The sequence below is a fragment of the Scyliorhinus torazame genome, chromosome 4, assembly GCF_047496885.1.
Source record: "Scyliorhinus torazame isolate Kashiwa2021f chromosome 4, sScyTor2.1, whole genome shotgun sequence".
In the NCBI taxonomy this organism is placed as follows: Eukaryota; Metazoa; Chordata; class Chondrichthyes; order Carcharhiniformes; family Scyliorhinidae; genus Scyliorhinus; species Scyliorhinus torazame.
In genome coordinates, this window is record NC_092710.1 from 256468813 (window position 1) to 256483096 (window position 14284).

The following is a 14284-nucleotide window of genomic DNA, read 5'->3' on the forward strand; positions in this document are numbered from 1 at the left end:
TTCCCTCCCTAATCCCCTTCAACTCGCTACCTCTCTTTCCTCACTTAAGATGCTCCTTAAAACCTATCCCTATGATGAAGCTTTTGGCCATTTGCCCTATTATTGCCGTGTGTGACTCTATCTAATTTCGATATACAGTGTGCCGGTGAAGTGTGTTGGGATGTTTTATTACATTAAAGATGCTATATAAATATCCGTTGCTAATCTGACATTATTTCAGACAAGTAATGAGAAGGCAAAGCTTCTGCTGAGAAGCTCAGAACCAACATGATACAATTCTGCACAGAAATATTTTTAAAAGCTTCCATTTTCGATTAGTTCTGCATCTTACGTATGATCCTGTATTTCAGCTGCGAAAGGAATATGGGACCCATGTACTTCCTCACTTTCCTCCTAAAAAGTTTTTCACATTAACGGCTGCAGAGCTAGAACAACGTAGAGAACAATTGGAGAAGTACATTCAGAGTGGTAAGAGCATAATTTGTTCCTTTCTATTCTGAAATTCAAATCAGATCTGTGCCCTGATATTTGGATTTCTGCACTGCTGGTGCTGAAGTAATTTGAATGTCTTATAACCTAGTTTTAAAGTAATGTAAATTATTATGTATAATTCTGAAAAATATATATTTTTAAATTCAATTAAGGGGCAATTTGGCATGGCCAATTCACCTACTCTGCACATCTTTGAGGTGTGCGGGTAAGACCTACGCAGATATTGATGTGCAAACTCCACATGGACAGTGACACAGGACTGGGATCGAAAAGTAGTAGTTTAACTACACACTGACAGTGACGTGGAGCCAGGATCGCAAAATGTAGTTTAACTGCTTCAAGTTTGTTCCTGATTTAGAGATGCAGTTAACAACTTTTCCCTCCGGAAGTATGATGTGGAATGTCCCTTTCCTTTTCTTTTAACCTTTTTACCCTTAGTTGCAATATGTTTTGAAGATAATATTTTTGACCCAAGTTCCTCTTTTGACCCATTTGATTTTCACTTATTTATTTTATTCCCCCCACTCCCATTTTAATTGGTAGATAAATCTTGTATTGAATGTTGCCATTTTCTTAACATGATACTTAGAGTTATGTTCTCACTGGGCGGCATGGTAGCACAGTAGTTAGCCCTGTTATTTCACAGCTCCAGGGTCCCAAGTTCGATTCCTGGCTTGGGTCACTGTCTGTGCGGAGTCTGCACGTTCTCCCACTGTCTGCGTGGGTTTCCTCCCACAGCCCAAAGATGTGCAGATTAGGTGGATTGGCCATGCCCAGTTGTCCTTTGGTGTCCAAAAAACGTTAGGTGAGGTTAATGGGTTACAGGGTTAGGATGGAGGTGTCGTCTTAAGTAGGGTGCTCTTCCAAGGGCCGGTGCAGACTCGATGGGGCGAATGGCCTTCTGCACTGTACATTCTATTATTCTATGATCCCTGTAGCTTGATGTTCTGCAGACGCATGTGTATGCTGTAATGGCAGATGAAATGAGTATCCATGTCACTTTAAACCTTACCATTTTAGTGAATACAAGAGTTAGAAACTGGAATTGTGAAATGACGTTACTCCCTATTTGCTTCTGCCATGACAATCACTGATCAGTTGTTTGAACAAGGTTTAAATCTAACTTTTAACATTATACTGAAGATTCTGAGAGTTGCCAGTTCTTTGCTTTTCTTCTTTTCTCAGCTCCTTCCTCCTCCAACTGAGGCGGTTGTGATTAAGATATTTCAATGATTTTCCTATCCTTGGATTTTTGACAGAGGTACAGAAGAGTAGCAGAGTTTTGCAGCTACATTGCTTTGGAAGATTCAAAATTGAACAGTCAGTTGCAGTGGGGTACTTAATGATCTTATTCCTGCTCTGTTCAGTGGGCCAACTACCTGTCTTTGGAGAGTCTAGTAGCTTTTAAAAAAAAAAAAAAAATAATAATTTTAGAGTAGCCAATTATTTATTTTACCAATTAAGGGGCAATTTAGTGTGGCCACTCCACCTAATCTGTGCATCTTTGGATTGTGTAGGTGAAACCCATGCAGGCCCGGGGAGAATGTGTAAATTCCACACAGACAGTGACCTGGGGCCGGGATCGAACCCATTCCTCAGTGCCGTAGGCAGCAGTGCTAACCACTGCACCACCGTGCCATCAGTAGCCTTAATGGTTGAATATGCATCTATTTCCAGCCTTGTTTCTAACCAATGGTTTTGTTTTGCTGCATCAGATCCTTTTGCAGCTTCCACATTCCTTAATGAATGACTGATATTTATTTAAATTTAGGATCAGCTTGCCTCCAGCTAAACAAGTCATCAGATAACTTTCAGAGATTTCTTGAAATTTGGAACCTGTGTGTTTACATGTAGTATTTAATTTTCCTGTACTCTCATCAAAAAAATTGTTTTGTTAAATCTGATTCTTGTCTTTAACTTAGTACGTCAAGATTGCTTGCTGGGTGGCAGTGAGGCATTCAACAGCTTTCTGAGAAAAGCGCAACAGGTATATTGATAATGACCAAGAACATATTAAAGGAAATGTTAGCAAAACAGGTTGTGTGCTGTCTTCCCTTCAGATTCCCAACTAGTGAATTTTAAAAGGCATGTTGAACTAGCATCACAGTGCTCTATCTTGTGATACCTCCTGATGCTTGTGATACCTCCTGATGCTTGAGAGGTCATTTTAATTTTATTTTCTGGTTAATGTGACCTTTGCTGAATTGGTAGCACTCTGCCTCTGGCTGTGAATTTACAACTGACTCCATGGTGTAGCTATATAATCTAGACTGACAGTCCAGTACAGTATTAAAGGAATGAAAACATAGTCCTGGGAAATTCTGGTCTGACAGCATCTGTGGGGAGAGAAAGAGCTGACATTTTGAGTCAGATATGACTTCTTCGAAACTGGAATTAGCATGAAAGGAATGTTCCCTTGGGGTGTGATATTAAACTGCAGTCATGTGCTGTTCAAATAGGCTTTAAGAAGGTTATCACAGTACTTAAACAAGAGCAAAAAATCTTCCATTTTGTTTTGACAAATGTTCTCTGCTCAGATGACATTAACAAAACGATTAAATTTATTTTTCATGTTGGCCATCATAAAATGTTTCTGTATTTTGCAAGGTCAATACATGTAAAGATGACCATTTTAGCCACCTTGGTTAATCCAGTCAGAATAGCAATAGCAAGTCATCCGATTGCAGTGTCCAATTGTTTGTTCAGTAACTTGAGAGATTTATTGTCTTCTGTTTTATCTGAAAGTCCAGATATTGTCTGAAACTTGCATTTTACTTATTTACTAATCTGCAAAATAGTACTGCCAGTAATGAATGCGTGGCACTTACAAAAAAAAAGCATTATTTTTCACCCAGTACAAGATTCAGCAATTTTCCAGACAAGTATTTTCATCTTCAGGTGCTCTCAGTGAAACATATAAAATGTAAAACTTTATTATTCCACAAAATGTTTTGCTAAACCTTTGCAATCATCTATAATAAACCATGCACTGGTTTGGTTGCATCTATCTATTTCTATTACTTTGAGATGGCTGAATTGGTCAGTAATATTAACAACCGAGTTAGTTTATATTTAGAAATTTATAGTGGTTATAGAAATTATACCTGTTACTATGTTCTAACTTTTTGGGATCTTAGGAAACTCAGCAGATTCCAACGCAAGAGGTACAGCTTGATGTCTACTTGTCCAACGGACAGAAAATAAAAGTCAATATTTTCAGCTCAGACCAGACAGAAGATGTCCTGGAGGTAAACAAAAACTACAAATTATATTATGGAATTATGAGTAATTTTAGCAAATAAACTTGGATCTTGTCCACATATTGAAGCTAATAGTCAGTGTACTGTTTGGCAAGAGGCATGCAGCTGGGCTCGCTGAGAGAATTGGCAATTTAAAGCAAGTTATTAATCTGTGCTTCAGTTTTATAAATTTGGAACTAATGAGCATTTGTGTGGTTCCCCAAACAGTTGAATATTGTAAATCTGTTAAAATTCAAGTTTATTTACTGCATTGGAGTAACCTTGCTGTGATAAGTGTTAACTTATTAAAATGCTGATATGGTGGAGACTAGTTTTGCTGAAACACCATTGTTCTTTCATTTATGCAAAACATTGGCATACTTCTAATCTAAGAAGATTAAACTGCAAATTAGCTTTTGGAAGCCATGTTGCTCTCACATATGCAAAATTTGCTTCTATTAATAATAGAATCAAATATAGAACTCATAGTTTTGGTCCTAATATTTCGGAACTTCATTCTTTATCGGATTCATGACTTAGTGCAACTTATGATAGAACAAAGAAAATTACAGCCCCCCCAGCCTGCGCCGATCCAGATCCTTTATCTAAACCTGTCTTCTATTTTCCAAGGATCTACTTCCCTCTGCTCCCCGCCAATTTATATCTGTCTGGATGCATCTTAAATTATGCTATCGTGCCTGCCTCTACCACGTCCGCTGGCAAAGCGTTCCAGGCACTCACCACCCTCTGCGTAAAAATAAAAAAACTTTCCACGCACATCTCCCTTAAACTTTCCCCCTCTCACCTTGAAATCGTGACCCCTTGTAATTGACACCCACACTCTTGGAAAAAGCTTGTTGCTATCCACCCTGTCCATACCTCATAATTTTGTAGACCTCAATTAGGTCCCACCTCAACCTCCGTCTTTCCAATGAAAACAATCCTAATCTACTCAACATTTCTTCATAGCTAGCACCCTCCATACCAGGCAACATCCTGGTGAACCTCCTCTGCACCCTCTCGAAAGCATCCACATTCTTCTGGTAATGTGGCGACCAGAACTACACGCAGTATTCCAAATGTGGCCTGACCCAAGTCCTACACAACTGTAACATGGCCTGCCGACTCTTGTACTCAATACCCCGTCCGATGAAGGCAAGCATGCTGTATGCCTTCTTGACCGCTCTACCGACCTGCGTTGCCACCTCCAGGGTACAATGGACCTGAACTCCCAGATCTCTCTGTACATCAATTTTCCCCAGGACTCTTCCATTGACAGTATAGTCCGCTCTTGAATTAGATCTTCCAAAATGCATCAACTCGCATTTGCCTGGATTGAACTCCATCTGCCATTTCTGCCCAACTCTCCAATCTATCTATATTCTGCTGTATTCTCTGACAGTCCTCTTCGCTATCTGCAACTCCAACAATCTTCGTATCATCTGCAAACTTGCTAATCAGACCACCTATACCTTCGTCCAGATCATTTATGTGTATCACAAACAACAGTGGTCCGAGCACGGATCCCTGTGGAACACCACTAGTCACCTTTCTCCATTTTGAAACACTCCCTTCCACCACTACTCTCTGTCTCCTGTTGCCCAGCCAGTTCTTTATCCATCTAGCTAGTATACCCTGAACCCCATACGACTTCACTTTTTCCATCAACCTGCCATGGGAAACTTTATCAAACACCTTACTGAAGTCCATGTATATGACATCTACAGCCCTTCCCTCATCAATTAACGTTGTCACTTCCTCAAAGAATTCTATTAGGTTTGTAAGACATGACCTTCCCTGCACAAACCATGCTGCCTATAAGTCTTATTTTCTTCCAAATGTGAATAGATCCAACAGTTAGCCTACCACTGACGCCAAGCTCGCAGGTCTATAATTCCCTGGATTATTCCTGCTACCCTTCTTAAACAAAGGGACAATATTAGCAATTCTCCAGACCTCCGGGACCTCACCCGTGCTCAAGGATGCTGCAAAGATATCTGTTCAGGCCCCAGCTATTTCGTCCCTCGCTTCCCTCAGTAACTTGGGATCCCATCCGGACCTGGGGGACTTAATGCCTTTTAGAATACCCAAAACGTCCCCCTTCCTTATGCCGACTTGACCTAGAGTATTTAAACACCCATCCCTAGCCTCAACATCCATCATGTCCCTCTCCTTGGTGAATACCGATGCAAAGTACTCATTAAGAATCTCACCCATTTCCTCTGACTCCACACATAAATTCCCTCTTGTCTTTCAGTGGGCCAATCCTTTCTCTAGTTACCCTCTTGCTCCTTGTATACGAATAAAAGGCTTTGGGATTTTCATTAACCTTGTTAGCCAAAGATATTTCATGACCCCTTTTAGCCGCCTTTATTGCGCGTTTGAGATTTGTCCTACTTTCCCGATATGCCTCCAAAGCTTCATCAGTTGTAAGTCGCCTAGCTCTTATGTATGCTTCCTTTTTCATCTTAGCTAGTCTCACAATTCCATCCGTCATCCATGGTTCCCCAATCTTGCCATTTCTATCCCTCATTTTCACAGGGACATGTCTGTCCTGCACTCTAACCTTTCCTTAAAAGACTCCCATTTCAAAAGTGGATTTACCCTTAAACAGCTGCTCCCAATCCACATTCCCTACCTCCTGTCGAATTTTGTTATACTTGGCCTTTCACCAATTTAGCACTCTTCCTTTAGAACCACTCTCGTCTTTGTCCATGAGTATTCCAAAACTTACAGAATTGAGATCGCTATTCCCAAAGTAATCACCGACTGAAACTTCAACCACCTGGCCGGGATCATTCCCGAATACCAGGTCCAGTATTGTCCCTTCCCGAGTTGGACTATTTACATACTGCTCTAAAAAAACTCTCCTGGATGCTCCTTAGAAATTCTGCTCCATCTACGCCTCCAACACCACATGAGTCCCATTCAATGTTGGGGAAGTTAAAATCTCCCATCATGACCACCCTATTGCTCCTACATTTTTCTATAAACTGTCTACATATTTGTACCTCTACTTCACGCTCGTTTTTGGGAGGCCTGTAGTAAAGTCCCAACAATGTTACTGCACCCTTCCTATTTCTTAGCTCTACCCATATTGCCTCAGTGCTCGAATCCTCCATCGTGCCCTCCTTAATCACAGCTGTGATATCATCTCTGACCAGTAATGCAACTCCTCCACCCCTTTTACCTCCCCCTCTCTCCCTACTGAAGCATCTATACCCTGGGATATTTAGTTGCCAGTCTTGCCCTTCCCTCAACCAAGTCTCAGTATTACCAATAACATCATATTCCCAGGTACTAATCCAAGCCCGAAGTTCATCTGCCTTACCTGCTACACTTCTCGCATTGAAATAAATGCACCTCAGACCACCTGTCCCTTTGCGTTCATCATCTATTCCCTGTCTACTCTTCCCCTTAGTCACATTGAGTTTATTATCTGGTACCTTACTGGCATTAGTTGCTGCCTCTAATGACCTCTAACTTCCTAATCTGGTTCCCATCCCCCTGTCACATTATTTCAAACTTTCCCAACAGTGTTAGCAAAAGCACCCCCTAGGACATTGGTTCCAGTCTTGCCCAGGTGTAGACCATCCAATTTGTAATGGTCCCACCGCCCCCAGAACCGGTTCCAATGTCCCAAAAATCTGAACCCCCTCCCTCCTGCACCATCTCTCAAGCTACGTATTCATTCTGACTATTCTTGAATTTCTACTCTGACTGTCTCGTGGCACTGGTTGCAATCCTGAGATTACTACCTTTTGAGGTCCTACTTTTTAACTTATCTCCTAACTCCCTAAATTCTGATTGTAGGACCTCATCCATTTTTTTTAACCTATATCGTTGGTGCCTATATGCACCACGACAACTGGCTGTTCACCCTCCCCCTTCAGTATGTCCTGCAGCCGATCTGAGACATCCCTGACCCGTGCACCCAGGAGGCAACATAACATTCGGGAGTCGGGAGTCTCGTTTTCGACCACAGAAACGCCTGTCTACTCCCTTTACGATTGAATCCCCTGTGACTATAGTCCTGCCTGTCTTTTTCCCACCCTCCTGTGCAGCAGAGCCAGCCACGATGCCATGAGCCTGGCTATTACTGCCTTCCCCTGGTCAGTTATCTCCCCCAATAGTATCCAAAACGGTATACCTGTTTTGGAGGGAGATGACTGCAGGGGACACCTGCACTGCCTTCCTGCTCTTTCTTTGCCTTTTGGTCACCCATTCCCGGTCTCCCTCACCAATCCTAATCTGCGGTGTGACCAACTCACTGAACCTGCTATCTATGACCTCCTCAGCATCGCGGATGCTCCAAAGTGAGTTCATCTGCAGCTCCAAAGCCATCATGCGGTCTAACAGAAGCTGCAGCTGGACACACTTCCCGCACATGAAGGTGTCAGGGGCATTGGCCGCGTCCCTGAACTCCCACATTGAGCACGAGGAGCATAACACGGGTCTGGGATCGCCTGCCATTTTTACACTTTACCTTAACTGATTACAAATATAATATCAAATAATGAATAAGTGAAAGGAATAATGATTTTACTTGCCAATCACAATACTTGCCAACACACGAAGAGTTAAATTTCTCCCAGCTACTGCTAATTGGAGCACTTTCCTTACCAGCCAATCAGGTCACTGCTTTGCTGTGATGTCACTCTTCAAGGTAAGTTTTTAAAGAGGAAAACTTATCTTCCTGACAGACCCCTGGCCACTGCTCCCGCCGAAAATCTGAAGGCCGCTTCTCCTGCAGCTGTGTCTCCGTCGCTCTTTTCACTGAGTCTGCGTCGCTCTCCTCGCGCTCTTTCACTGCAGACTGTGAAGTCACGGTTCAACTTCTTTCTACTTCTACCTGCCCTCGAGTCTCTCTCTTGATCGTTACTCGGCTGGGATCCTTACAGTGATTGTCTTTATTTTTGTTAGAGAAGGAGAATAGCGTTGAGTCTTCTAAACCTCTTCTACACCAAGCATAGTGAAATTGAGTTGTAAATGCCGGAGTGTGGCAACCAGGTGATTTTCACAGTAACTTCATTGCAGTGTTAATGTAAGCCTACTTGGGACACTAATAAAGATTATTATTATTAAATCATTGGAAGTACTTTATAGAATATTCCATTCTATTTGTTTATTAGAAACTTGCATAAGTGTATGCTGGGCCACCAACATTCTGTACTGTAAGTAACACCGAACTCATTCCTGTTACGAACACAAAGTAAATGCAAAAGGAGTCCACAGATCCAATCACGGTCCATCCTCCCAGCTCTTGCATCACCCCCTAAAAAAGTACTACCATTAAACTGATATAAGTTTTCACCTCCACTACCCTACCTATGCGTTTGACGTGATGGATTTGATGGCACTGTTGATGCCTTTTTCCATCACTTGCAGATGATTCTTTACTCAGAGAGTGGTTAGGGTGCGGAATGGACTGCCTGCTGTGATAGATGAGTCGGACACTTTAGGAACTTTCAAGCGGTTATTGGATAGGCACATGGAACACACCAGAATGACACGGAGTGGGATAGCTTGATCTTAGTTTCGGACAATGCTCGGCACAACATCGAGGGCCGAAGGGCCTGTTCTGTGCTGTACTGTTCTATATTCTATATATATATTGAGAGGAGGTTGATAGGTGATAATATTTATTATTGTCACATGTCGGCTTATGTTAATTAGCTGTAGTGAATTTGTCTTTTTGGTGGATAGGACATACCCAAACAGTTTCCCACATTATTAGGCAGATGCTCGTGTGATAGTTAGATTGTAAATCTTGGTTGTGGGACTGGCTAATTCCAGTATGTAGGTCTTGAGGGCTACAGTCAAAATGGCACCATAGCCTTTTTCGGGCTGTTTGTGCACACAGTGCACCAGGTCAGTTGAACAGTTTTTCATGATGATGCCTCCAGGATGAGACCACTATTTGTCACTTTACTTTACTGTCCCAGTATGATTGGTGAGCACCAGGTTCAGTAATATGATGGCCCTTGTGCCTTTGGTGGGGGGCAGCATATACTTTATGTTGGGGTGATGGTTCCTTTAAGAGCGAGGTGCCTGGGTTACCTGGCTTCCAGTAACTGATGACATTACCAAGTTGTATTCCATGTGTATGGTATAATATTTTAAAACTATATAGTTAATTGAAATGTCCTTAATAGTGAACTGAAGGGCAACACAGTAGCACAAATGGATAGCACAGTTGCTTCACAGCGCCAGGGTCCCAGTTCGATTCCCCGCTGGGTCACTGTCAGTGCAGAGTCTGCACGTTCGCCCCGTGTCTGCGTGGGTTTCCTCCAGGTGCTCCGGTTTCCTCCCACAGTCCAAAAACGTTCAGGTTAGGTGGATTGGCCATGCTAAATTGCCCTTGGTGTCCAAAAAGGTTAGGAGGGGTTATTGGGTTACGGGGATAGTGTGGAATTGAGGGCTTAATTGGGTCAGTGCAGGCCTGAGGGACAGAATGGCCTCCTTCTGCACTGTATGTTCTACATTCTATGAACTTCTTGGATAGCCAACCTGAGGAGAGAGACCTTTAGATACAACACTCCAGAATTAAAGAATACTCGGATCAGAGGAATTCTGACCCAGATGGATACTGTTAAAACGCTTTCGACGATTGTCTACAACTGGTGGGATGGTTGGAAGAGATTTGAAGGGACAACCTTGCTAGAAGTAAGCAGAAGGTCCAAGAAGTCTCAGCCGAAAAGCAAATTCATGAAACCATATTCTGACAAATTGGTTAATCTTCCAATTTCTGATAAGTATCTGACTTGAACTAATTGGAGGTGCAAGTCAAATGGATGTGGAAGAAAGGTTGAATTAGGAAGATCAGTTTTGAGTACTGTTATGGGCCTGGGTTTAGAGAACCCCAAAGTGTATCATGGAGTTCACCTGACCCACAACCTTTAATAGATTGTGGTTATGGAGAGCACAAGGGCCTACTTTACAGGTGTGATGCAACCGAGATCCAAGGTACTTGTAAAGCAAAACAACAACAAGAACAAAGAACAAATAAATGTACAGCACAGGAACAGGCCCTTCGGCCCTCCAAGCCCGTGCCGACCATACTGCCCGACTAAACTACAATCTTCTACACTTCCTGGGTCCGTATCCTTCTATTCCCATCCTATTCATATATTTGTCAAGATGCCCCTTAAATGTCCCTATCGTCCCTGCCTCCACTACCTCCTCCGGTAGTGAGTTCCAGGCACCCACTACCCTCTGCGTAAAAAAACTTGCCTCGTACATCTACTCTAAACTTTGCCCCTCTCACCTTAAACCTATGCCCCCTAGTAATTGACCCCTCTACCCTGGGGAAAAGCCTCTGACTATCCACTCTGTCTATGCCCCTCATAATTTTGTATACCTCTATCAGGTCGCCCCTCAACCTCCTTCGTTCCAGTGAGAACAAACCGAGTTTATTCAATCGCTCCTCATAGCTTATGCCCTCCATACCAGGCAACATTCTGGTAAATCTCTTCTGCACCCTCTCTAAAGCCTCCACATCCTTCTGGTAGTGTGGCGACCAGAATTGAACACTATACTCCAAGTGTGGCCTAACTAAGGTTCTATACAGCTGCAACATGACTTGCCAATTCTTATACTCAATACCGTACATGTTTATTTATGAATCCAGTTAACACTTTATAAACTCACAGTAAACATCTTAACAACTATCAGCACCAATAATCCCCACAGATAAAATATTCTATAAGTAACCCTTCATAACTTTGCTAACAACATCCAGAAGACAAAATGACCCTTTTTTACAGAAAGACAGCAGGTTTAAAGTTTCTACAGAAACAGGTATTACTTTGAAATCCTCAAATGATCTGGAGACGGTCTTTAGTTGCAAAGAGAGATCCTTATACAGCTGCTGGCTTTGCCTGCAGCTATCCAGCTCTGAAAGCGAAACTATAAAACACTATAGCTGCCTGCTCAAAAATAAAAGTGAAAGACAGCCAGCTCAGCTCCACCCACACTCTGACATCACTGCAGCTATTTGATAAACGCTCAGTTCTTAAAGGTACTCTCACATGACAGTTACAGATATCTGGGTTCATTGTACTTCTGTAACGAAATGTAACCCTCCCAGGATATCATCATTCTGGGGTTACCATTGACCAGAAACCGAACAGGACTAGCCATATAAAAATTACGGCTACAAGAGCAGTTCAGAGGCTAGGGGTCTTATGGTCTGTAATTTCCCTTCTGACTCTCAAAACCCTTCCACCATCTACAAAGCACAAGTCAGCAGTGTAATAGAATACTCTCCACTTTCCTGGATGAGTGCAACTCCAACAGCACTCAAAGCTTGACTCCATCCAAGACAAAGCAGCCCATTTGATTGGTACCCCATCCACAAACATTCACTTTTCTCCACCACCGACTAACGGTGACAGCAGTGTGTACTTTTCTCCACCACTGACTAACAGTGACAGCAGTGTGTACGATCGACAAGATGCACTGCAAAAACACACCAAGGCTCCTGAGGCAGCAACTTCCAAACCCACGACTGCTTTTGTTTAGAATGACCAGGGCAGCAGACACATGGGAATCTGCACCTGAAAGTTCCTCTCCAAGCCACTCACCATCCTCACTTGGAAATATATTACCATTCCTTCACTCACTGGGTCAAAATCCTGGACCTCCCTGCCTAACAGCACTATGGGTTTACCTACACCCCAGAGACTGCAGCAGTTCAAGAAGGCAGCTCACCACCTTCCCGAGGACAATAAGGGATGGGCAATAAATGCTGGCCCAGCCAGCGATGCCCACATCCCTTAAATTAATGAAAAGAACTGACTATGATGGAATGTAGTTATTAATATTCATGTTTTTTAATTTTTAGTGAGTAAAATTATTTTGTTTTAAACTGTGTATCTTGTGGCTTCATTCTTTTAGTAAATATCTTGGTTTTCAGATTCTAAAAAAGTGAAGACTTGACTGATCTCTATCGAGATCATAACGGTAGGTAATTCTCAGGTTGGTTTCCTCACCACCTATGCTAGCCATCGTCTTGGCTATCTTGGTCAGTGGCTATTGAGCCACTCTTGGGAGTGCAAGTTGTAATCTTTCACCAAATAGAGTTCAACATGGATTAGTACTGATTGTTTGCCCTGTCGTCATAAGATCTAATGTACTTTGGAATCCGTATGGACAACACCCACCTGTATTGGACATTTTTATTCCTGGAACGTGCTTGTCACTGGCAAAGCTATCATTTGTTCATCCCTAATTGTCTTTTGAGGATTGATTAATTTGTCCAAAAGAACAGGGGCATTCGGAGAGATGGTGGTGGAGGAGTTGAGGATGCTGGATCAAAGATGAGATTCCATGATAATTATGGTAGACTGCAGCATACCAGAGAGATTGTGGGTGATGCTATTGGCATAACTTGGCCACAATGTAACAGTGTTTCTTTAAAATAATAGGACTGCTGATTGAAGAGTGACATGTGCATAATTCCAGATTGGAATATCAGGTCGGAAGAGAAATGCAAAACGTTAGAGGAATAGAAAGTTTGTGATTTTGCTCAGTTGAACATATCTTTCTGAACGATAAATTAGGAAAATTGGACATTGGAAAGAGATATTTAACTGAATTTTAAACAATGAATATAGTCTTCCTTCACTTAATGCTCCCTTCCTTGAAGTTACCTTTTCAATGTATTAAGCAACTAGTGCTCTGAGCAAATCCTCCTTTTTGTCTCCTTTTCTCTAATTCCTTTTGCATCTGAACAGATATTTTTTATACATATTCGTTGCTGTAATTGTACAAGTAGGACAGTCAACTTGTCAGTGCCATCTGTAGGCAGCACAGTAGCATTGTGGATAGCACAATTGCTTCACAGCTCCAGGGTCCCAGGTTCGATTCCGTCTTGGGTCACTGTCTGTGCGGAGTCTGCACATCCTCCCTGTGTGTGCGTGGGTTTCCTCCAGGTAGTCCGGTTTCCTCCCACAGTCCAAAGATATGCAGGTTAGGTGGATTGGTCATGATAAATTGCCCTTGGTGTTGGGTGGGGTCACTGGGTTATGGGGATAGGGTGGAGTTGTTGACCTTGGGTAGGGTGCTCTTTCCAAGAGCCGGTGCAGACTCGATGGGCCGAATGGCCTCCTTCTGCCCTGTAAATTCTATGATAGGTGGTGCTGTCAGCATAACTTGGCCTTAGAGCCACGTAAGGCAAAGACCACGAACCAACCTTTGGAATCGTGTATGAGGAGAGTACTCATTTTAAAAGAAAAATGTGAACAATAAATCAGTTCTAAATTTAAAGAGATGTACAGCATATTTATAGTCCAAAAAGCAAGATGCATGACTGAAAATTAAAGATTAGTCAACACCGTCATTTAAAAGACATTCATGCCAGTTGTGGTTGAGCATGACCTGCAGAAAGACATGTCAACAAGTTCCTAATTCACCAATTTTAAATTTATTGGGTGTCAGATTATCCTCCACTGCCTAGACCCCAAAGTTTGTTAATTCATCAGCACCTAACTGGGATGCAGGCGATTGCATTCCTGCACAAAGAAACAAACTAACCAATTGTTGAATTAAAA

General features: G+C 42.4%; 1 protein-coding gene across 1 annotated transcript in view; it reads left to right on the forward strand.

Moving 5' to 3' along the window:
• snx17 (sorting nexin 17) overlaps positions 1-14284 on the forward strand; it is a 167933-nt gene that overhangs the window by 36040 nt on the left and 117609 nt on the right. Inside the window, exons 4-6 of the mRNA XM_072500579.1 lie at positions 351-468; positions 2415-2479; positions 3630-3740. Of these exons, the coding sequence (XP_072356680.1) occupies positions 351-468; positions 2415-2479; positions 3630-3740 (294 nt within the window). The remainder of the gene's footprint in view (positions 1-350; positions 469-2414; positions 2480-3629; positions 3741-14284) is intronic.